The sequence below is a fragment of the Podarcis gaigeae genome (assembly GCF_964106915.1).
Source record: "Podarcis gaigeae genome assembly, chromosome: 7".
Lineage (NCBI taxonomy): Eukaryota > Metazoa > Chordata > Lepidosauria > Squamata > Lacertidae > Podarcis > Podarcis gaigeae.
Window position 1 is genome coordinate 25,632,522 of NC_139683.1, and position 25,474 is coordinate 25,657,995.

The 25,474-nt window shown below is 45.2% G+C and overlaps 2 protein-coding genes across 11 annotated transcripts in view; both read right to left on the bottom strand.

Annotated features, from left to right (window-relative positions):
• The window catches only part of LOC310849509 (neural-cadherin-like), a 54,430-nt gene extending 33,087 nt beyond the window's left edge, over positions 1-21,343 (bottom strand). For all 10 annotated transcript variants that reach the window (XR_014566945.1, XR_014566946.1, XR_014566947.1 and 7 more), the window contains exons 1-9: positions 19,883-21,343; positions 9,663-9,857; positions 7,887-8,112; positions 6,753-6,957; positions 5,299-5,410; positions 3,501-3,750; positions 2,251-2,393; positions 1,534-1,706; positions 1,016-1,184 (exon numbers count right to left, since the gene is read on the bottom strand). Coding sequence is in view for 5 of the 10 variants with exons in the window: in XM_083749741.1 (XP_083605867.1) it covers positions 1,016-1,184; positions 1,534-1,706; positions 2,251-2,393; positions 3,501-3,750; positions 5,299-5,410; positions 6,753-6,957; positions 7,887-8,112; positions 9,663-9,857; positions 19,883-20,930 (2,521 nt within the window). In the remaining 5 variants the exon portion in view is untranslated. The remainder of the gene's footprint in view (positions 1-1,015; positions 1,185-1,533; positions 1,707-2,250; positions 2,394-3,500; positions 3,751-5,298; positions 5,411-6,752; positions 6,958-7,886; positions 8,113-9,662; positions 9,858-19,882) is intronic.
• A 934-nt stretch (positions 21,344-22,277) lies between these two features.
• The window catches only part of DPY19L4 (dpy-19 like 4), a 53,939-nt gene continuing 50,742 nt past the window's right edge, over positions 22,278-25,474 (bottom strand). The window contains exon 19 of the mRNA XM_083749788.1: positions 22,278-25,461. Within this exon, the coding sequence (XP_083605914.1) occupies positions 25,297-25,461 (165 nt within the window). The 3' untranslated portion in view covers positions 22,278-25,296. The remainder of the gene's footprint in view (positions 25,462-25,474) is intronic.

Here is a 25,474-nt window from a genome sequence, read left to right on the forward strand (position 1 = left end):
GGTACCACTGTATTAAAATATACATAAAATCTCAGGGCAGTTCACAAGAGAAAAGTACATTATAAAAGCACAAGATAACTAGTTAAAGCAAAAACAAAACAATAACCACCACCACCACCCCTTTCACAAAAATGAATATAATGTCAGGAGCAGTGTCAGGGTCAATGGGCCAATTACTTAGCCAGATAAAGCATGAGCAAACAAAGTCTTCAGAAGCACTCTAGTGCAAGTGCCTCCCATACAGGGAGAGCTGTAGAGTTCAGTGGGTGGAGCACCTGCTTTGCATCTAGAAGGTCCCAGGTGTCTCCAGGTAAGGGCTGGGAGAGATCCCAGCCATGTGAAATCCTGGCAGTCAGGGCAGACACTGCTGAGCTACATGGACCAGTGGTCTGACTCTGTATAAAGCAGTTCGCCATGTTCCTATAGTAAGAGGGGAACAGGCTATGGAGTTAACACTTTCTGATTATGCAGGATCTGGCTCGCCCGGCATTTGAGAATGGAGACCTTCTGAAAGAACAATGGGATATTAGCTCCGCCCAAGACATGATGGAGAGCAGCAATGGCTGGGAAAAGACAAGACATAATATTTTACAAGGATAGGAAGGAACACCACGGACAGAATAATTGTCACACACAGGAGGAATAAGGATGTAGTTTGAATGCTTCACCTATAGATGTATAAAACATTTAATGTGTCAAGACGAATGGATGTCGTTAATATTGCAGTTGTTGTATAAGGGATTGTTATTTTGACTCGAGTGTAACTAAGATGAATAAGATTTTGGAACGCAGAAACAAAGTAAATCATCAAACTATCCATTCTAGCACATGGGAGGCCACCTGAATTATATAATTTGGCATCTGAATGATTGGGATTAGTAATTGCATTATAATTTGGCACTGTTATAATGAAGCTATCATTGGATTGTTGTAATCGAAAACTAATACAAATTATTGTAAAAAGAAAACAAAAAAAGAATTCTGGGCTAGCCAGACTATGAAAGGCAATTCTTACCTGAATCAGGATCAATACTGAAGCCCGGTGAAGCTCCATCTCTGTGCATGAGGCCATACTTCACTTCTCCATTCACTCCAAAGTCTGCATCGTAGGCTTCCACCTGCAGAACGTAGGTTCCTGGAGGCTGGTTCTCTAGAACCCAGGTACTGTCACTGTAGTAAGCACACTGAAATACAAGAAAACAGCAAGTTAACTTGAGCAACTTCAGAAATCCGTTATCATGTACGGCACAGTACGCTGGCAACCAAATTAAGTGCAAGATAAAGCAGTAGGAGTCAGAGGCATTCATCTGAAAGGAAGAGAAAGTTTTAAGCATGAGTTATTTAGGGAGACTTCAAAGACCGACTTAAAACTGGACGAAGCTTTACAGGTTTGAACTTTTCAAAATCAGCAGCAGCCAAGTGTAGAGAATACCACATCCTGCAAGTTTGACAAGCAGAAGTCAAAACTACTAACAATTCTGCTGCTACATAAAAAAATTAAAAACACACGAATGGGGCAGCAAGTCAACTCACCTCCCTGAAAACAGGCTTGTTGTTGTTAATGTCGTTTATTTCCACCACGACTTCTGCAAAGCTGCTGAGAGATCGTGGTCCCCCCGAGGAATTGTCATCTATGGCAGAGATATTTAGAACATACTGCGGGCTTTTCAGTTTAGGCAGGGGGTTTCTGCGAAGTCTGAGGATACCTGGATTCAAGTGATCGAAGATCAAGAAAAGAAAGCAAAATAAAATTAAGTATACCTGGATTCAGGAGTAGGGAGGGAGGTGGAGTTACCAAAAAGGAAAAGAAAAAGGCATCTCTCTTTACAGGACATAAGGGTCTTAAATGTGAGAACGATAGGTCCCCATAGATTTCTGGAAAAGGTGGCTTGTTTTATCTTTAGAGTGACACTTCTAAAGGGAAATGTTTGTGGGGATGATCAGGCAAATTCATCAGTGGAGCGATTGTCTATTTGACAGAATGCCTGGTTTTTATAATTATTTTAGCTGTGTAATATATTTTAACTTGTACTTTTGAATGGCTTTGGATACACAAATAAAGATTACAATTTATAATAAATGAATAAATCCAATTTATTCTGGCATTGCCAGGAAAGCTATACTGAAACAATGAGCAGCCTGCACATATTTGCAAGGATTTTCCTATTTAGGTTTATCAATACTGTACAGGCAATGCCTACAGTGCGGAAGAAAATACAATAGACTAACATTTAGCATCTCTTTCCTTACCTTTACGGCTATCCAATTCAAAATTGCCTTCTTCGTTCCCACCCGTAATTAAGTACAGCACTCCATCTCCATCAGGATCTTTTGCGTGGATGGTAGCCACTAATGTTCCAGGGCCTGCATCTTCTGAGAGGAAAGTTCTGTAACTGATGTAAGGAAAGAATAAATGCATTCTAATTTCTAACTCACTCAACAATTTCCTATTAAACAGCATTGCACAGTTTTTTAAACTTCGTACAGAGTGGGTTGGGCATATAGCAAAGCACAGTGCTGGTGGAACTCCCAGCCACCACCTTAATTTCCCAGAGGCATATTTACACCCCCCAAAACACACCCCCACATATGTAAATCATATGTAAATGTGCGTTATGGGACTAAGCACCTAGCAATGCCTCTGGGGCTAGGTGGGCATGCAGGGTGACACACCAGAAAATGAAAACCCCACAAAATCTACATAACTGTCAATTTACTCCTCAGAGAGCTACAATTCCTAGCACCCTTAACTAACTACAGTTCCCAGGATTCTTTGCAGGAAGAAATGTGCTTTATAGGCATGGTGTTTGCACAGCCCTGCTATCATTAATTTGGCCTGATTTCACTTTGTGATTAAACAGCTCTTTAGGAAAGGAGAGTTTTGGCTTTTAGCGTGTGGACTTTGTGCGATGCTAAAATTATTTGTACATCATCTGAGTGCCAGAAGCAAGGGAAATGTTTATGTCATTTGACACTGAATAATTGTAATACATTGTTTAGCTCTGAGGAAGGGAAGAGAATACATTCTGGAATTTTGAGAGAATTGTAATTTAAAACCTGCTGTAGGAACTAACGGGAAATGGTCAGGAACTAAAGGTAAGTTCATCGGCCTTCATCTACCACATAGTCACACCACTGCTGATTCTATGTATCCCATAATATGTCTGACTAAACAGGCCTTTACGAACCTGGTCCATGTTTTGGACTGCAACTGCCATTATCCTCAGCCAGCAGCTGTAGTCAGAACATCTACCTCAAGTTGTCTTTATTTTTTTAAAAGCAGTGCCATATTTTTACATATCCTTATCATCCAAAAAATCAGATATTGCAGCTATTTTGTGCAATGCACCTTCATAACATTGCATTAGTTTCTGCAGGTCAGTTTAAGACAGCTGACGGTTAGGACCTAACAACCATTCTGATGGGCACAATAAGATTACACAGCATATCTGCAATGCAGGAGTGGTACCACCGCAAAGGAAGACTGCAGCTCTGCTTACACTGACTGGGAGAACACTGGGGTTTCATCATTCACATTTGTCAAGCGAATGCGCACGGATGCCGTCCCTGTCCGAGGAGGGTGCCCTTTGTCCACGGCAATGACCACAAACTCATACATGTGGTTGGCTCGCTCATAGTCCAGCCGCTGATTGGAATTGACAACACCCTCGGGCGTGATGGAAAAATCCGCACTCTGAATGAAGTAGAGGATCTCGGCGTTGGATCCAGAGTCACAGTCCGCTGCAAGAACTGCAGCCAGGAATGTTTAAAAGGGTGAAAACAATGAGGACAGATGAGCTGGGTCACAATACAGAAGACTAGTCAACACAAATTTCAGTAATTAACAAATAACTGCTCAGACAAACAAACACTTTCTGGGACCTTAGAGTGAAGAGCAAAAAATAAAGGAATTAGTACCAATAGTAATAATGATTCAGACAGGAGCCCAGGTAAATTTGGAAGCTGATTGGTAAGGGGTAGCCTCGTGGAAATAATTAAAACCTTGTCTGGTGGCAGCTGGTCTTTAAAGCAGGAGAGTGAACAGAGGGGTACACTCTGTGTTAGCAGGAAACACCCTCCCATCAGAAGGCAGGGGGCCCACAGTGGCTCGGAGGAGACCATCACAGTCTGCCAAACGCAACCTAGCAAAAAGCTGGTGTTTGCACTGCGGAGTCAAACATGACAGGAAGTAGAAGAGCTGTTCTGTGCAGTTTCTAACACCCAAGAAAGATGTTTTCACAACTTGCCAACAGGGAGAAAACACGTTGTAAAGCCCTGTGGGAGCAAACACTTTTTTCAGAATCCCCAGTGCAATTAAGAGGATGGAAACTCACTGACCTTTGAGTATTCATTCAAGATACTGAGAGCACGAGACCAAGAGCTATCCAAATATTCAGCAACAGGTTTTTTTAAAAAAAGCAAAATATAATAGTGACTGCTTATTTGTTTGAAGTGTGATAATAAAGGGGGGGAATAAGCAGAATGCCAGAATGAAATCTTATTATACATGGATGTATTCTTTCCAAGGGACGCGGGTGGCACTGTGGTCTAAACCAAAAAGCCTAGGGCTTGCTGATCAGAAGGTCGGTGGTTTGAATCCCTGCGATGGGGTGAGCTCCTGTTCCTCGGTCCTTGCTCCTGCCAACCTAGCAGTTCCAAAGCACGTCAAAGTGCAAGTAGATAAATAGGTACCGCTCTGGTGGGAAGGTAAACGCAGTTTCCGTGCGCTGCTCTGGTTCGCCAGAAGTGGCTTAGTCATGCTGGCCACATGACCCGGAAGCTGTCTGCGGACAAATGCAGGCTCCCTCGGCCTATAGAGTGAGATGAGCACGCAACCCCGAGTCGTCCGCGACTGGACCTAACGGTCAGGGGTACATTTACCTCTACCTTTATTCTTTCCAAGTGTCATGACTATACCATCAGGCTCAGCTCCAGAATGAGAGGCTCTGGAGGAAGATGAGGAGGGATAGGAGGCTGGAACAGATGTCCGCTGAGCCCCCACACACCTTGCACCCTGCCTGGCTGTAGTGGGAAGGAAGATGGAAGTCCGGAGCTGGACAGAGTGTCATTGGAATCTGGGAAGGGCTCTGAGGGTGGGGAGGAGGGTCCCCAGTGTGCCATCCCAGGACCATGGAAGAGGCACATGTGCCCACTTTCATACTAGCTGCCCGAGCAGGGACTGAGACTCTTGTGAGTAAGGGCTGCACCCATCTCTGCTTAAAGTAGTTCACTTGCAGCCCTCGGCTCACCATGTGGCGCTTTGCAAAGACAGGCAGGGGAATGATGGCTCTGGTTTACCTTGCAATAAAGAAGTGCCTATAGGGATTGATTCAAGAATGCTTTCCCGGCTATAAATAGATTGCTGAAATTCAGGAGAGCAGTCGTTTTCATCCGTGATATGAACTATGACCTACAAGGGGACAGAAGAGAAATGCTTAGTTACATGATATCTGATCACATGCATATTTCTTTGTCAAGAGAAATTCATTCCATTTTCCATAGTCCCTGAAAAATGTACATCCTGGAGTTCTGGTTCTAAAGCGACCACTCAAGGTGGCTTACATAACTTAGATAATTAAACAATTCTAGGTATCTGCTCTATATTGAGCCTGACCATTGGCCCATCTAGCCCAGTACTGTCTACACTGACTGGCAGCGGCTCTCTCCAGGGTTTCACACAGTGGTCTCTCCCAGTCCTATCTGGAGACACTGGGGGTTGAGCCTGGGACCTTCCCCATGCAAAGCAGATGCTCTACCATTGGGCTATGACCATTTCAATGGTCTTACATGACAAGGTAATTAAACAAATTATATTTTAGATCTAAAAATATAAAGAACTGAACTTAAAAATCAACACAGATTATGAGGCAGCGGATAAACCAAACAATAAGGAACTGATGAACACATCACCTTAGGCATCCAGATTTTGGGAACCATGTACTGAAAAATAGGCACCCTTTGTTTCTGTTTATTATTGTTGTTGTTCATGCTATTCAACATAGCATTAAGCAGACTGCTCCACTGCACAAGGAGAAATCCATGCACTGGACGGATCACCCCCCACTCCTATCTCCAAGTTCCCTAAATCTGTTCCAGGGGGTTCCCTCAACCCTTCAGAGCAGATTTGGGAATGGCAAGGGGTGTAAAGGTAAAGGTAAAGGACCCCTGGATGGTTAAGTCCAGTCAAAGGTGACTATGGGGTTGCGGCACTCATTTTGCTTTCAGGCTGAGGGAGCTGGCGTTTGTCCACAGACAGCTTTCTAGGTCATGTGGTTAGCATGACTAAACCACTTCTGGTGCAACAGGACACCGTGATGGAAACCAGAGCTCACAGAAACACCGTTTCCCTTCCCGTCGCAGCAGTACCTATTTATCTACTTGCATGCTTTTGAACTGCTAGGTTGGCAGCAGCTGGGACAGAGCAACAGGAGCTCACTCCGTTGTGAGGATTAGAACCACCGACCTTCTGATTGGCAAGCCCAAGAGGCTCAGTGGTTTAGACCACAGCACCACCCGTGTCCCGGGGTAGCCCATGGGGCATGCATGGGTGGAGAAAGGGAAATCCCCTTACACAAGCGCTAATGCCTTTTTAAAAAAAATCCATTTGGGGTTCTGATTCAATAGCCAAACTTTTAGGGCTGGCATTGGAGGACTGGTATTTCGATATGCTCTGTGTAATGATCTTAACATGCAACCCCCCTATATTGAAATGAACAGATCACCAAGTACGGAAAGGAAAACCCTGGCTCTACCTCAGTGACGCTGCTGAGCAAACTCTTGGCTTCCATTGCTTTAACTAAAAAATGGTAGAGGTGGTGCTCGCTCTCATAGTCCACCGTATGAGTCAAGCTTAGCATGCCGGTCTCTGGGTCCATGCTGAACAGGCCACTGGGATTCATCAGCAGCGTGTAAGAGAGAGGCTGGCTTTGGAAGGAGACTGCTTCAATAACAGCCACTCTGAAAAGGAAAGATTAACCAAGAGACAGTTTGTTAATCCTGGGTAGGCAGAGGTGAACCAGGATCCCTTCCCACGTTACCCGTTTCTCCTTGCAAATTTCATTTTTACACTTTCAATACATGTATTTTAAAAATAACTCCTGAAATTAGACTTCAAATTAGGCTGCTCCCACCATGCTCTTCCCCTAGTTGGGTGGGAAAACAAACCACAGAGGCAGCTGGCCTAGCAATTACCAGCACCTATGGTTTGTTCCTCACCAAACAAACAGTGATCTGTTCCTCCCAAACAAACCACAATTGGGGAGGTGGTTGGCAGTGGCGTAGCGTGAGTGGTCAGCACCCGGGGCAAGGCAAGTAATTTGCACCCCCTAACCCGTGGATTTGCGCCCCCTAACCCATGGATTTGCGCCCCTTAACCCTAACCCCCAGATGTTGCGCCCGGTGCGGCCGGCCCCCCCTGCACCCCCCACACTACGTCACTGGTGGTTGGGACATCAATGCTAAGCCAGCCGCTGCATGGTTTGCTTCAAGCAAAGGAGGAGCAAAGCAGGAATTGCAGGGCTGTGCGCACCACCATGCAGATTGTGCAAAGGACGATTTGCTCAACCATAGCTAATGGCCTGGTGTTCTGCTGATGTGGCCATTAGGTTTCTGCAAACACAAACTGGGCTCAGAAAACAACAAGAAGCTACTAGAGCTGTAGCATGCTCCTGTTGACCCATTCACATCAAGAAGCAGATTTCCACATTTTTCACCTGATAAAGCTTCAAAGCAGCCATCAAGGGTCGCCCCAGTAGAGCAAGCTAGACCCAACTACATGCTGAAAATATATTTTGGTTTTACAATGCAAGCTTTTTATGTTTATGTAATGTGCGTAACTATCTACGACACAGTCTTTTAGTACAGCAGGACATTAATTCACTACTTACGTTTCACTCGCTGGAGTATTTTCTGGAACAAACACACTGTAGGACATATTTGTGAACTGAGGAGGCCTGGAGCCAGCCAGGATAGAGATGTAAGCGTATGGGCTTTTGCTGCCATATTCATCAATGGCCAGCACAGTGACCACATACTCCTGGTTCAGAGTTAAAGGCAAGCCAGTTGTCAATATGATCCCTGTGTCCATATCTATATCAAATCGTTCCTCACCACCTGTTGAGTGAAAGGAGTACAAAAAATTATGAAAAGAGGTGTTGTTAACTTTTAGCACCAAGCTCCTCACTTACACAAATTTCTTTCCCATTACTATTTCCCACCAACACTGACCCTTACACACTGCAGTGGACAGAATAAGGTTCTTTTCATGGATGAGTGACATCTAAACCAGCAAGCAGTATGGCTTAGCACATGGGTAGGCAAACTAAGGCCCAATTGCCTTCTAAGTCTGGCCCACGGATGGTCTGAGAATCAGCGTGTTTTTACATGAATAGAATGTGTGCTTTTGTTTAAAATGCATCTCTGGGTTATTTGTGGGGCATTGTGGGGCATTTCCCCCACAAAAAAATATAGTCTGGCCCCCCTCAAGGTCTGAGGGACAGCAGACCGGCCCCCTGCTGAAAAGGTTTGCTGACCCCGGCTTAGCATATCTGCCAGACTCGGTGCTCCACTTATTATGCCTGGGAAGGAAGACTTTGAGCTGCCACCATCAGTATTCTGAACAGGAATTCTGTTCCTATCCCTGGGCCAAAGTTAGTAGCACACATGAGCTGCCATTGTCTCCTGCACACAGCAGTAGCACAGGAAAGAGCAGGGCCTGCACACATTCCTGTGTACACTCTGAGCCAATTAAAAATCCCATTTATGCAAAGCGGTATGGCACTAGTGATTAAATCAAGCAAGTCCCTAACCAATTTACCTCACTTGACTACCTTACGCTATCTGCTCTGCTGCTTCTACCAAGCATATGGCACAGAAGAATGAAGGGTATAGGAAGGGAAAGTGAATTATAAGGGAAAGCAACAGCAATAGGGGGAGAAAAGACCATTTGCAGAGCACTGAGGCTTCAAACTAATCTAGGATTCAGCACAGAAAGTAGTTTGGCTGTGGCTGCAGTGGGGTTTGTTGAGGTGGGGATATAAAATGAGGCAGTAAAGATGCAATCCCTTAGTCACTTTTCAATTAAAATATGCATAATCAATGCAACGTAACAAAGGCTTTTTAAGTCTGCCAAAAAGAAACTAGCTGGGGCAGTTTAATCTCCAGAGGTGGGTCAGTAGGGTGTGTCATTTTAAGGGGTGAAACTTAATTTTTGCAAATTTCTTCAATGAAGGGTTTTTAAAATATGGTTTTGGGTGTGATGAATTCAAATCTGCTATTATTTTTGTGGCTGGACTACATTTAGCTTGGTAAATCTGCATTTGATGAAGAAGCACATAAGCTGCTTTTGGAAAACGTATGAGTTTTAATTTTACCTACTGAAAATGTCAGGTAATGCTAAATAAAATAATAAGAAAAATATAAATATAAATAAATATTTAATATAACTGCAAGTACTTGGCAATCATTTTAATGATTTCTATGCAATTTTGCACACATTTTACTTGCAAAGCCAAACTAATTAGCATCACTCATTTTTGGAATTGGAAAGTTGAAAAATTCAAAGCACCCTAGTGGGTCAGGGCTTGAATCCTGGCAGTGCATCAATGGGTTTCAAAATAAAAAGAGGCAAAATTCATTTCAGACAGAAAGCAGCACCTATTTACCTGCAACCAGAGCATAGGATATCCCAACACTAGAATTTTCATTACCACTGTAATGGGCGACAAGTTGATAGACTGATGTGCCTGCTCGAGCGTCAGGATCAACACGTGCCAAATAGGGGTATGGATACATTTCCCAAGAGATGAGTTCCTCTTCAACGGCTATAATCACCACACGGCACAAATACCAGTCATGGTCTGCAAGGGATACAGAAAAAAGAAGTAAGTAAATAAGAATTTGGGAGCTTACACAGAGAGGCGCAGGAAGGCCCAGCAAGGCCCCCTGCCACCACCAGATACATATAATGATATCAATATATTTAGCTGGTTATATATTGTGATGTTCAGTTTCTGTTAATTGATTCTCACGAAAACTTACAGATTCTGGCTTCACACAATTAACTCAAGGCAGTGTCAATTTACTCTTGGAAGAAAGCCAAGGTCTGCTTGACCTAGAAACTACTTACTCTGATTGGTTAACGACCAGCACTCAACTCTGTTATCTAGGAATGCTAGCACAGTTTGTGTTAGGTGGGTGTGTTAGGAGAAGAAGTGCTGTGTATGGTTAAAAGAGAGAGAGAAAGAAAGGATTTATTTTGCTTTGTTTTGTATGCAGAAACTCTGCTGGTTTTATTTTTCCTTTTAATAAATCCTGTAAATAGTTATTCTGAGTCTAGCTGACTAGTCATTTCCACCTCAACTAGCTTCTTCGCTGTGCAGGAAAACTCTGCTACGTTTGGGCTAAAGCCATTAGAGCTATGCCTGACACTTCAAAGTTCCAAGAGTATCGCCTAGCCCTACTCTTAGCTGGCAGGAGAACACGATAAGGTGGGAGCTGTCAGTAATAATTAGAGCTTAAGTTCAGCAGAGGATTGGTGGTAAACTGCCAAGATGGTTGTATTAACACCTGTAACAGCACAAAAAATCATTTGTCAGGAACTGTCATATATAGCACCAATATCTTGGCTAATTAATTGGACAGCTAATTAACACAAATGCTGTGATAAGAGTCCTTTGTCTCTCTTTAATGCATTCCTTTGGCTGCTAGGAAGGATCCCATGCATTTCAGTGGGCATCTTAGCATGCACAGAAGATAGGTAGCTACTGAATAACTATACAGTGGTGCCCCGCAAGACGAATGCCTCGCTAAACGAAAAACCCGCAAGACGAAAGGGTTTTCCGATTTTTTAGCGGCTTCGCAAGACGAATTTCCCTATGGGCTTGCTTCGCAAGACGAAAGCCCATAGGGAAATCTCCGGGGACAGTGGGGAAGCGCAGCGCGCCTTCTCCTCTGTTCCCGGACCTGTCCTAAGGCTTGCGGTGGGAGGTCCGGGAACAGAGGGGAAGGTGTGCAGCGCTTCTCCTCTGTTCCCGGGGCTTGCGGTGGGAGGAGGGCTTTTCCTCCCCACCGCCAACATTCAGAACAGCATTCTGAATGTTGGCGGTGGGGAGGAAAGCCCTCCTCCCACTGCAAGCCTTCAGGACAGGTCCGGGAACAGAGGGGAAGGTGTGCAGCGCTTCTCCTCTGTTCCCGGGGCTTGCGGTGGGAGGAGGGTTTTTCCTCCCCACCGCCAACATTCAGAACAGCATTCTGAATGTTGGCGGTGGGGAGGAAAGCCCTCCTCCCACTGCAAGCCTTCAGGACAGGTCCGGGAACAGAGGGGAAGGTGCGCAGCGCTTCTCCTCTGTTCCCGGGGCTTGCGGTGGGAGGAGGGTTTTTCCTCCCCACCGCCAACATTCAGAACAGCATTCTGAATGTTGGCGGTGGGGAGGAAAGCCCTCCTCCCACTGCAAGCCTTCAGGACAGGTCCGGACAACAGAGGGGAAGGTGCGCAGCGCTTCTCCTCTGTTCCCGGGGCTTGCGGTGGGAGGAGGGTTTTTCCTCCCCACCGCCAACATTCAGAACAGCATTCTGAATGCTGGCGGTGGGGAGGAAAGCCCTCCTCCCACTGCAAGCCTTCAGGACAGGTCCGGGAACAGAGGGGAAGGTGCGCAGCCTGCTGCCCCGCGCGAGGGGCGCTCTTAAGCAGAGCGCCCCTCGCGCGGGGCCGACATTCGCCGCTTGGAGAGCCCTGCGGGGAAGTCCTGCAGGGTTCCCCAAGCTGCGAATGTCTGCCCCTCGCGCGGGGCAGCAGGCTGCTATCCGCAGCTTGGAGAGTCCTCTGGACCTCTTCTGAAGGCGGGTGGGGGGCAAAAGTCTTTGTCCCCCCTGCCTGCCTTCCCGGGGGATTTTAAAATGCTGGCGGGCGGCAGCGCTGCTGCCCGCCAGCATTTTAAGATCGCCCCGGACAGCGGAGAAGTCTCCGCTGTCCCGGGAAGGGGGGGGAAGCAAAGACTTTCGCCCCCCCGTCGGCCTTCAGAAGAGGTCGGGGGACAGACTGTCCCCAAACCTGGTCTGAAGGCGGTTTCCATAGGAACGCATTGATTGATTTTCAATGCATTCCTATGGGAAACCGTGCTTCGCAAGACGAAAAACTCGCAAGACGAAAAGACTTGCGGAACAAATTAATTTCGTCTTGCGAGGCACCACTGTAAATTGCATGTGTAAGAAAAAGAATTTCATAAGGAAATGGGGTAGGCAAGGAGTGCTGAATTCTTTCCCTCCTATACTCCTTCCTGAAAGCCCCACTCCGTTTTTATTTTGATCAGAAGAGGGACTGTTTCAAGGAATATCAAAACCAACGGTGGGATTTTTTTTGGGGGGGGGGGATTTTTGTCTTTCGCATGACGGTGTATGTTTTGACTCCAAAGAGTGGGAAGTGATAGAAACAGGATGTTTGTGTTACTGTGTTCCATGAAGTGGGACTATTGTCCTTTGTTCTTTTTCTCTTTGCTGTCCGATGCTGGAGAGAGAGGGAACCATGTTGCAGTGCTCTGTGCGTGTTTATATGTAAATAAAGTAGATTAGCCAAAATGCTGAGTTGCTGAGGTCTGTCACGCAAGTTATGAAGACTCTGCGGATCCCTAAGTGTGCCGGTGTCTGTTGGCATCGGTCGCTGTGATGTTCGGGCTGAAGAAAGCTTATGAAGCTCCCGAACGATCGACCAGAAGGGAGAGAACATGCCAGTTGGGCATGTGTCTCTGCCAGGGTCCTACTCTAGTGCAGGCTGAGCTCCTGACAACTACTTCCCTGTTGCTCACAGAATTGTAGAGCTGGAAGGGAACCAGATGGTCATCTAGTCCAATACAGGACTCTCAACTAAAGCACCCATGACTGATGGCCACCCAAACTTTGCTTAAAAACCTCCAATGAAGGAGAGTCCACCACCTTCCAAAGTTAGTAAGCGACAGATTTATAATCCCACTGCAATGCAAAAAACCCCACAAGGCATTAAGTCCATCATTACAGCATACAAACAAGCTCTCAGAAACCACTCACGGAGCTCACCCACTAATTTGCACATAGGTCAATTAATAGCCAGAGGACAACAAGCTATAGCAATCGATGCAAACTGGCTTATGTTTGAACTTGAGCCATTCTGCAGGGAAGGACTTTGGTAATATAGTGCCCTGAGTGAGGACAAAATATTTCTTATTATCGCAATCATTCATTTATTATTTTGTGCTCCCTCGGTTCGGGGAAACCTCCTGCACTGTCCTAAATCCAGCACAGCTTTATGAAATCAATGAAATCCAAAACCTGGCCAGCGAACAGGGCACACCAACAGAAAATGCTATCTGGACCTTGATTAGTTTTAACTTCTGCTCAAGCAAAGAGTAGGTATGGATTCGGCACAAAGAACTGGAGCTTCACCAGTTTTCTGTAGCATTTTCAGCATCTCAAATGCCTTGCAGCCCTCCTTTAAACCCTCTTTTTTTGTGTAAACCCATCTGGGGTGTTCTGCTTTGTTTTTACAATCAAGCGGTATGTAAATTTTATGAAATAAATAAATATAATTCACCTTCAAAACCATCTTGAAATGGATAATGGTCTTTGGCTAACATGGCCAACGTTCAGAGATGATGGGAGCTGTTGGCCATCTTGCTAATGCCAAGCAGGTTTGGGTCTGGATGGTGCCCCAATGAGAGACCACTGCATCTTTATATCCATAAGTGAACAAAGGTGTATTATAAATACATGAAAAGCACTGACAAGAAAACTGAGGCTAAGAGACTTAACTTACTTGATTAAAAAGAGGCCTTACTGAGGTTGACTTGATTAACTAAAGCCACTTAGAAAGAGACAACCACCTTTACTTGACAATGGCTTTTAATAATTCCAGATGCTCTCACACAAGTTTAGTATCCATACTTTACTGGTGGCTGGCTACATCGTTCAAACTTCGCCAGGCACCAGGTGCACTTTGCACCTGGCTCTCGGCCACTTGCGACCACGTGAAGATGCCCAGGCACCAGGATGGCACCTGACGTCTCCACCTTCTGGAGGTGCCACGCCTTGGATCTTGACTGTTTTCATGCACTAGCAACACATGCTGGAGAATTCTATCCATTATATTTTATCTGCACAATCAGAATGAATTTCAGGAACCAAAAAGTCGTATTGAAAAATATGACTTTCAAAGCTGTCTGGCCCCAAAATGGCAACTAGGTATTCCATTTTGGTGACTGTAACCCTGGTTTAAGGAGCCTAGCTTATATAGCTGAGTTTCTAACACTGGCTGGCTACTTACACAATGCTGCCAACTTTGATGATTGTGTTGACGGGGCTTATGGTGAAGAAACAATTCCTGTTTGTGCTCAAGACATGCTTTTCAAATGGAACAAAAGCCAACCAAATTACCTTCTTGCATTTAGAATGTTACATACTATTAGCCAAAAATCCAGAAGTCCCCAAATACTTAACATCAGTGCTACATCAGACGGGCATTTTACAGACTACGAAATGTGCCTCCCTGTCTCCTGATTTTCAACCAAGCCCCCGCCTGACAAAAAAAAAAAAAGATCAGACATACAAAAGCGTTCAGCTAGTGCTGAATCAATATGACCACACAACATTTTGTTCCGTTGACATAAACAGCTTGATGTTACAGCCAAGTTATTTGTCAATACTGATCTGTCACCACAAGAAAGCGATCTGGCAAGACACAAAATCAGCAGGATGTTTAAGCCAAACTGATACCGAAGAGTGCGGTGGGGGTGGGATATTACTACCTACTTAAACCACACGGGCCTGGTCTGGGCAAGTTTACTCAGCTCAAAATAAGTGTTGAAAACTGAATGCAAACCACTGCTGCTACACTTTCGTCCCACCAGCTTATTCCAAGAGTATACAAATCAATAATAAACATAAGCTGCTTAAAGAAGAGACATATATTTGGTTCATCATGTGAGATACTGCCAGGAACAAATTCACTGAAATAGTTCAAAAATATATCTGAAGTCATTCCTATAACTTCTGGGTGAACTGTTGAAAATTTAATTCCTCTGGCAGACTGTGGGCCATTTTTAATTTAGTTAAATCGGTTTTCATTGCACCATTGTTTGATGGTGGTCATGGTATTTACTATTTTTATCTATCTGGAAAGTGCATTTCTTAGAATACACACTTTTAACACTCAGAGAACATCCGTTATGGGCTCTATGATAAATGTTACACATAATATGAGTTGATTTGTTATACAGAGTGTTAAAGGACAATCAGCAGCCACATTTCAGAAATACAGAACGTATAACTTTTTTCCTTTTTTTACACCCTGTTCTTTTAGGCTTTCCATTTTGCTAAGAAATAAGGTGATGGAGCTCTTGGAACTCCTCTCACAAAAGGTGCTTTTCTTTGCTTTCATAAAGCTGCGGCAGGGTTCAATATGCAGCTTATGGTCAAGTAGGGCAGACACCAAGAGCCTCAGCAAGATCAAGGGGAAGGACACAAAGGATGGATTTATATTGGAAGAAAAGGAAAGCAATAACGACCAGTACAAAGAAGCAGTCCTGGGAATTTAATGGATTTTGTATTTTCCTATCTTTAAAAATTTAGACTAATTTGGAGATTAAATTGGCTTTTGTAATTATCTGTTTCCTTTGCTAATTGGGACCCCCACAGACTAAATTTGACTCCCAGGGACATGGAGGCATAGAAGGTTTATGCCCATTCATGACTGGGGGTGTTCTGAGATGACAGAGCAATGTACACAAACCTTAAAAGACGATGAGAATAGCACACAAAATAACAAAACCAGAGACAGCAAAGCATCAAACCTACTTTTTCGTAATATCTATGGTGGGCAATAACATTGCCTGAACTAGTTTATCCTTAAAGAATTCTATGCACTAGGTGTATTTCCATTTTATGGGTAGGAAATTGAAGTTGAGAGATAACTTCCTCAACATGTGTGGTTATTATGGGAGTTGCTTTATTCCATTTTCATTATATAGCTTATTTATACTTTGTTTTCAAATGTGCTGTGAATCGTTCGGAGACCTCTGGGTAGCGAGGGATCAAGAAGTCTAATAAATAAGTAACAACCACACAGGGCAACTTTGTACTGTCTGTTTAAGTGTAATCCTACTCAAATGAACGGCACTAAAAAAATTACAGAATTCTCTTTACATTTCCTTCCTCATCTTTATAGTCCACATAATGGATGTTGGTAAAGGGCTGTTTGCTCCATGCAGTCATGAAATACATCTGGGTCAAGCTTGGCATTCCACAGTATTGCACCATCGCAAGAGCCACCAATGGGTTGGTTTTTGCCAATTCTTCCGAGTGCATTTGTAAAACTTAATAGTTACCGGAACTGCTTAACAGTTATAAGCAACCCCACAGACATTTTTCCAGCATGTTTTATTTTGAAGATTTCCAAATGTAATTTAATTTTGAACAGCTGCTCTAAAGGAAGTGCGGCTATGACCTTGTCCTACATGATCACTGGAATTATTTCTACCCCGAGGCGTTTTGTCTTGTCGATATTGTTATTGGGCACAGGATGAAGCAGAACACAGCTTTGCAAAGAGGATCATGGCAGAGATCATAATAAGCTCTTTTTAAAGAACAACAATGCAGAAGAGCAGCACGCCGATTGTGCAGTCGGCTTCACAAGTTAACACAGCAATACCTTTCATCGGTTTGCCTGCTTTTAACTTAATAAGCTAGATCAAGCCTGCACAAAAAGCCTTGTCTGGACTTTTAATGCAGTGGAGGTGGATGGGACTAAATCGTTTGAGGGGCTGGCACGGAGGCGAAGCGCAGCTCAATATTTTATTATTTATACATTTCATAAAATTTAGACACCGCTTGGTTGTAAGAAGAAAAACTCAAAGCTGTTTGCAAAAAGAACCAAACAGTAAAATCGTCCATAGGTAAAGGTAAAGGGACCCCTGACCATTAGGTCCAGTCATGGCCGACTCTGGGGTTGTGGCACTCATCTCACTTTATTAGCCGAAGGAGCTTCTGGATCATGTGGCCAGCATGACTAAGCCACTTCTGACAAACCAGAGCAGCGCATGGAAACGCCGTTTACCTTCCTGCCAGAGTGGTACCTATTTATCTACTTGCACTTTGACGTGCTTTCAAACTGCCAGGTTGGCAGGAGCAGGGACCGAGCAATGGGAGCTCACCCCGTTCCGGGGACCCAAACCACCAACCTTCTGATCGGCAGTCCTAGGGTCTGTGGTTTAACCCACAGTGACACCCACGTCCCTAAAATCATCCATAAGGACAGATAAAAATAGCTATTTAAAATATTCAAGGGTTGTAGTAGAGCATGCGGTTTACAATAGGAAGTGAGGATCCTGTCACCCTCTTGGATCACAACTGCCATCATCTACGATCGTTGGCCATGGTGGCTGGGTCTAGTAAGAACTGGAACCTAGGAACACCTGGAGGGCCAGAGGTTCTCTGTCGCTGTTTTGAATCGAGAAGGTCCCAGGTCCCTGTTTTGAATGGAGAAGGTCCCTGAGATCAAGTAGCAGCTGGTGGGAAAGAGTATCTGCCTGTGACTCTGATGACAGAGAGGACAATACTGGACCAGATGGAGAAATGGCCTGACCTCTGTTACCATGTAACATTTGCAAACAGAAATGTACACTGTAAACATGGGAAAGATCTGGATGTTGTTGCATCAAACCTGCACTAAGATACTGTCTAGATTACGTCAATGGAAAGAGTCATATGAGATGGAAACTAAGCCACTTGGAGAGGCTCCACAGCTCAGTGTGGCCCTCCAGATACAACTCCCATTATCCCTAGTCATTGACCCTGCTATATCTGGAGGGCTACAGGCTACCCATCCCTGCTGCAACAGGCACAGGGTTAGCACCTTGAGAACACATCTGGCTTCTTCATATGACCAAAAATAAATAAATGTGTTGTTAGCCCTTGTGAGTGTGAAACCTCAACTTACACTGAAGTCCAGGGATGGGAAACAAAGAGGAAGCTTTAGAACACATATACAAAGTATATCTAAATATGTTCAATCTCTATGACCAATAACACATCCTTTAATAGTACAACCTGCATGTAGATAGCAAGAGTAACTCCCAGGCGCCCCAGTCTGGGACAGCACAGTCTGGGACAGCACAGTCAATGGGCAAGTTGTAGTTCAGTAACATCTGGAGGGCAGAAAATTTGCTATCCCTGATATGGGCACTTGCCTCTACTTAGAGAAGGAAGGTGTACTACTGAAAATCCAGACACCATGGCTTCAAAATCAAACAAGCTTTCTTATCACCGCTCCCCGTCCTTCCCATTTTGCTTAACATCCAGCATGATAAAGAGTTTTGCTGGACTCAAAGAGCTTGTGCGCTTTTTGTGACATTTTGGTTAGTGATAATAAAGGGACTTGCTCCACTACAGTCAGTTCCATCTTAGAAGTTTTGAAGACTAGAAACTTAATTTTTTTTTCCAGAAAAAAGAAACAAGATTCTCAAGAGGCTGAATCACTATGCTTTCACTGGGGGGGGGGGGGGGGTTTGCAATCAAGGAATGTAAACAATGAATATCAATACTGCACTTTCTGATATTGCGGCTGCACCTGTTTAATGACGTCTCTCTTTAGAAAGGAAGCTGCATTTATTCAAAAGCAAAGAGCATATTTGAAATAACTGTAGTTTTCTGCAGACAAGCAACCATTTTCACACTGGTCAATCCACACACTGTTTGCCAAGGATAATAGGATGTACAGCTTGAAATGTGCTTCAGCATGTCTTGTTTGCTTGTGAATGTTTGCACCATAACTCAATATTCTGTGCCAAACTGTTGAAATCTTTACAAATGATGAACTCACACAGCTAAACAATAAAATACAAAGTTGAAGAAAAATCCAAACGTCCGCCACCTGGGATCAAACAGCGTGACATTGTGTTTACCTGTCCTGACTTTTTTCTTTTAAAATAAGAAGCAGCAATATGTAGGCTGCAATCTCAAACAAAGAAATGAGGGAGGTGGAAGAGCCTCTCAAACCATTTTTCTAATCAAATATTGCTCTCCCATGTCCTTCTCCCCAAAGGGAAAACATGAAAGGATTGTGTACTTTTCCCATCAGGAGAAATGGCCCAAGGATAAAGAGTGAATCACCTCCTTCCCATCCACCAGACCTGTGACCATTTTCATTTGAGAAAAAGGCTGAGCAAAATTACGAACACTTGAGCACGATGTGTACTTTGAAGCATTAGACAAGTCTCATCTATGGGGAGTAGCTGTATCACAAGTCTGAAGAATTAGGAGGCAGAATTTCTGCTCAGTAGGTTTATTTACGGACTTGATGCATTTCTAAGGTATGCAATCTCCCACACAAGTCAATATATGCTTTAAATCAAAATAATTAAAAAGGGAATGAGCCTGTGAACTCCAGCATCCTTTCTGAAATAATCACATGAATGAAGGCACCAATCTTTCAGTCTACATGCTGCTTCAGTGTTGTTCCCACAGCACCACAAAAACATTGCTATCCCAAGAAATCATTTGGGCTGCTTATGCAACTGGAACAGCCTTAGTGGCAAAGCAGTTCTCTGACAGGCTCCACATGGGACAATTTACCACACAACACACACTTAACATCGTGTTCCCTTCAGCATCAAGCCCAAGCATTTTAGAATATGCTGCATTTAGAGTTAGATGGTTTCATTATTCTCAATCTTATTGCATTGCTGTGACGTTTACCTTAAATTTCTGTGTGGACAACCCCAAAAGGTATACTTTGAGTAAAGGACTGGCTTATTATACCTGTTGTTTTCATTAAAACCCCTAAGATGTCACTGCATCGGCTCCGCACCTGCTCAGAGACGCCCACGACTTAGCAGGCTTCCCACCTGTGAGGCAGCCTCACCTTGCCCGTCTATCCGATGCACCTTGACCAGCACCTCCGTCCGGCCTCCCCTCTCCAGCTGCCGGACGAGGGACAGTCGGCCGGAGCCCCTGTCCAGCTCCACCGGGAAAGCCCCCGCCGCGGCCGGAGAGACCATCTCGAACCAGCTGCCGCCGGCCTCCTGGTAGCGCGTGTCCGGGACCGTGAAGATGAGCTCCCCCGCAGGCGCCCCGACGGGGACGCGGACTTTGTAGCTGGGGCTGGAGGAGGCGGCCAGGGCGCGAGCCTTGCGCGGCGACGGAGCAGCGCCTTGGACTGCGGCCGTCGTCGTCGTCCTCTTCCTCACGGCCAGCTCCAGGCGCCTGGCGGGGCTGCGCAAGGGCCGGGGCAGCCCGTGGTCCTGGGCCGAGACCCAGAGGCTGAGGCGGCGCAGGCCGAGCAGGGAGCCCACGGTGAGCACCTGCCCGCTGCGCGGCACCACGAAGAGGCGGCGGCCCGGCTCGGAGGCGCCGGGCCACGAGCCGTAGGTGAGGCGCGCGTTGGCGCCTTCGTCGGCGTCCAGGGCGCGCAGGCGCGCCACCTCGGAGCCCAGCGGCGCCAGCTCGTCCACCTCGAGGGGCGGCGCGGGGCCCGGCGGGAAGCGAGGCCGGTGGTCGTTGCGGTCCAGCACCCGCAGCCGGAGCAGCAGCGCCGCCCTCGAGGGGCCCGTCAGCGACAGGCTGTAGCGCGGACGCGCCTCCCGGTCCAAGCGCTCGGCCGTGCGCAAAAGCAGCAGCAGCGCCGGCCGCCGACGGGGAGCCCCGGGCGGGAGCAACTGCAGGGCGAAGTGCGAGGCGCCGTCGCCCTCCAGGGCCCAGGCGGCTCCCGGAGTCGGCGCTCGCAGCAGCAGCCTCCGCAGCGGCACCCGCAGCCCTTGCACCCGCGTCCCCGGAGGGCTGTTCTCGGGCACCTGCCCATAGAAGCAGAGCGCGCGCGGCGAGGCGGGCCAGCGGCACGGGGAGCCGCCCGAGCCGGCCGCCAGCCAGAGGAAGAGGAGCCATCGGCGGGCCCCGGCCGGCGAGTCCCTCATTCTCCCCCTCGGTGCGGCGCCGAGCGATTCCCGGAGACGGGGCAAGTTCTCCAGCAGCCCGAGACTGCGCGCCAGCACAGCCGACTCCACGTGGAGGGATGGACGGGACGGACGCGCCGCCCTCCGCGCAAGAGCCGCCAATCGGATGAGAGGAGGCGGAATCCGTTTGCCTAGAAACTTGTTCCGTGTGGGTCGATGGTGTGAAAAAGCGGCCGCGCTTTCTCCAAACAGATACGTGTTTGCAGATTCTGTGCGTAAGGTCACTCTCGCAGAAGCGATGACCAGGGGGTGGGGGTGATGGGGGGGTGATGCCGCCCGCAAGGCGGGAGGAAGAGTCAGGGCAGACTTGAGACAGGGGAAAGCGCGCCAGATGTCGCAGAAGAGGAGAAAGTTCAGCCAAGAGACGGGTCCGTAGGCCACCTTCCCCCGCCCCGCTGTGTCCTTGAACGTAGCTGTCAACCTTCCCTTTTTTTGCGAGAAATTCTTATTCCAGCGCCGTTTCCCGCTGCCATCCCGGATTGTTAGATATCCCTTATTTTCGAGGCTGCTGATCCCTTATTTTCAAATCTGAAAGTTGACAGCTATGGACTTGAAGCGAAAAGCGCATCAGCACCTTCAATGCAGAAGTCTCAGGCTGCATCAACTGCTCCATAGGACCCAGAATATGTACCTTCCTGGAAGGAGAGTCAATCACTTTTCATGGGAATCCATTCCACTGTCAAACAGCTCTTATTGTCAGAAAGTTCTTCCTGATGTTTAGTCGGAATCTCCTTTCTTGTAAGTTAATCTGTTGTTTCCAGTCCTACCCTTTGGAGCAGGAGAAAACATGCTTCCTCCATGTGACAGCCCTTTAGATACTTGAAGAAGGCTATCATATCTTCTCTCAGTATCCTCTTTTCCAGGCTAAGCATACCAAGTTCCCTTAACTATTCCCTCTAAGGCTTGGTTTCCAGACCCTTAATCATCTTGGCTGCCCTCCTCTGCCACATCCTAGCTTGTCAATATCCTTCTTAAATTGTGGTGCCCAGAACTGGACACAGTACTCCAGGTGTGGTCTGACCAAGGCAGAATAGAGTGCTACTATTACTTCCCTTGATTAGGACACTATACTCCAGTTGATGCAGTCTAGAATAGCAGCAGCTTTTTTTGCTGCTGCATCACACTGTTACGTTAAGCTTGTGGTCTACTAAGACCCCTAGGGTCCTTTTCACTTATACTACCGGCAATCCAGGTGTCCCCCATCTTATATTTGTGCAGCTAGTTCTTCTTGCCTAAGTGTAGAACCCGACATTTGTCCCTACTGAAATTCAACTGTGAATTTTAGACATAAAAAGAATCAACAAAATGTGCAGAGGTTAGAGTTTGTTTCTTTAATAAAAAAAGGTTTACAAGGCACATGTTCCAACTGGACTGCAACATCGACAGCAAGAGGTTTGAATGCTTTTTTTTTAAGGACTAGTTATTTCTCCATTCATTAGAACCATAACAGGTTATGCCCGAAAAGCACTTAATTAGAGTGATGCTTACAAGCTTTCTAAATACCACCTTCAAAGTCTTCAGGGAATGTTAGGAAAATGCTGCATTTTGCACAACTAATAAAAATAAAAAGACCTCATCTACCTCCCACTTCTGGCTATTCAACAGCTAGTCCAATAACCAACATTAGATTTGCAGTTTTAATTTTTTTGCTACTTTTTTCTCTATGGGGGAAAAAGCACTATCACGGTTTGTGAAGGTTTTATCTAACCAGAGGCCATGAGAGCCACCACCTCCTCCTTCCACAGCTGCAAATCTGATTTCAAAAGGTCCCACAACTCACAGAGAAAGCTTACAAAACAGAGCAACCCCACTGCACATTTGCAACAGGGAGAATAGCAGCTGTCCTCATCCATTGTCCCGAGATTTTGCCGTGGACAGGGCAAGGGGTAGTTTTTTTCTTCTACCTTCCCATTGGCTACTGTGGGGAGGAATACGTACTTGTTCCCACCATGTCCTGTTTCCCTCTTCTCTACAGACATTAAGGGGACTTCCAGGTGGAGTACCTCCATCTCTGTTAGCAGAGCGGCACTTTCCACCCCTTGTTGCTGTAGTAAGTTTCTGGAACTTGAGAGCTATCGGATTTCATTTCTCTTCAAGCATGAGGAGTGGGATACGGTTAAGCAGCATCACTACTTAAAAATCAGGGGTAAGGGCTTATGTGCTGTATGCTCAAAGCAACATATAAAACAAAATTTTAAGCTGGAAAACAAGCTCATCTTCAACTGTGTGGACAAGCTTAAAGTTACTCAGCACTGGAGTAAATATTCAAAAGGAGCCCATTTCAGAAGCGGAGATATAACTGCATTTTGAGCAAGACTGTTAGGGCTGAAGTAATTCAGCCAGCGCAGAAGTGCAATAGTTAGGAGTGGAATTCATGAACATTAGAGACTACCATAGAGGTTGCTGGTTTACCTCCATTAATGATATTGTATTAGAGCTGGCCATACATATTGATGTTACTGCATGACCTGCATCTATTTCCATGGAAGCCTCATAGAAATCAAAGGTGATTACACCACGGCAGTGCCTGGTGAAGGGAGGTGGAGTATTTGATGCCGGAAACATGTCAAAACGGGCAGCCCTTCAGTCAGTACAAAACAGTATTAAAACGTAAATTCCCTTGCAGTAAATTCAAGGTAAGTGCGTCTGATGCAATTTATTGCAGCATCAGAATTTTTTTTTTCCAATGCAGAGGCATAATTGCATTTGTAAAGGAACACAGAGAATGACTGCGGTATTAAAACAAAACCTCACGGATACAGACATTGTCGAAGTGAATGCATCTCAAGGCTACTGTCATAAGGCATTTTACATCCAATCACTCAGCAGTACAATATATACCCTCTCAGAAATCATAACACCAATATGATTTTAAGTTCTATGAGCTGGAGTTCTTCATAATGAATTCTTCTTCAAAATATTACAACCAAGTTGTTTGTCCTGCATAAAATAGGCAGCAATGACCACACATGACGTGTGTAATAAAATATACACATACTAAATCTGCTTTGCCTGGTTATTCTCATGTTTGTGTACCTTGAATGAAAATGCCAACATCTGGAATTTCAGTTCTAGTCTGTGGATAGAAGGCTTTCCGTGAAGCACAGAAGGAATGCTCTCACAGCTTACACTTTAAAAAAACAAAACTCTTCAGAGTTGTTGTTTTTGAAAGACCATAAATATCAAACTCAGAGGGATGGGGGGAGGGGACACACAGAAAAGTAAAGAAGATTACCAAGAACAACAGCATAAATACGTGAAGAGAAATTGCTAAGATCCCATAACAATATTTAAATTTTTTAAAACAACTCAACCCAAAGTTATCAGCTTGGTCTTCAGTGTGTGGTTTTTAAAATCCAATTCGAGAAATAACTTTTAACAAGGCTATAAAACCAGATCAAAGTGATTAACCCCATCCATCATATTTAAGCAGGCGCACAGTTCTGCAAAATGGTTAAGTCAAACCTCTCCAAGCACTCTCTTGTTTAGGGACTAAATTGTATATTTGAAACAATTAGAAGGTCTCCATCATAATATTGGATGTATATTCCTAAAACACATCTACACATTTCAAAGAAAATTGTACATATTAAGAGTAAACTCTTATTTGGGACACTGATTTCTTTTTAAAGACATGTAGTCCACTGTGTGCTACCTTCTTAGGATATAGTCTTTCAACAAATGTAGGATAAAATTGTGCCCCATTGAAGATCTGCCAGAAAGCAGATCATAGCTAGCAACCATGATTAACAAGAATCAATCTCAGCCAAGCAATACCCTGTATACAACTCATACCCCAGCCAACCCGAATAATTTCCAGCAATCTCCAAACCCTCCTGCTCCACTTTCATTCATTAAAAAAATACGGTGGGAACCTGCAGCTCCAAAAAGGACTGAATATCCTCCCACAACCCCAGATAAATATGCATAGCTTCAGGATCATGCCCAGAAGGTTTACACGTTCCTTTTTTATATTTAACCAAGTAAATAAAACTACTTAAAGGCAGCAGTTGCTATAAACAATGGGGGGGGGGGAATCAATGCACATTAAAATAAGGCTAAAACTGGAAAAGCTGGGAAGAGGTATTTTAAAATATGGAAGACAGTCCATATTCTACTCGCATGGCCTTGCAGCATCTCTCTCTTTCGCTGTTCTGTAGTCTGTCTGCAGTATTCCAGTCAGGTACCGTTTTGCATGTTCTCAAGGGTGTGTGTGTGTGTGTGTGTGTGTGTGTGTGTTTATACTGTATATGGGATATAAAAAAGTACGTTCGTAAATTCCCATTTAGGAATTCTGCCAACTCAAGTCAGTCTTCAAAATGGCATCTCAGGACTGGAAGGATATCACAGTGTTGATTTTGTATACGTAATAGGATCTGTTCCAGTATACTCGAGTGAAGTAGTTCACGTACGGAGAATAGTTCATTTTGATCTCTTGACAAAACCGTCCATATTTAGAGTAGCCATAGCTGTCGTTTTCTTCATAATACACCTGGGGAGAAAGA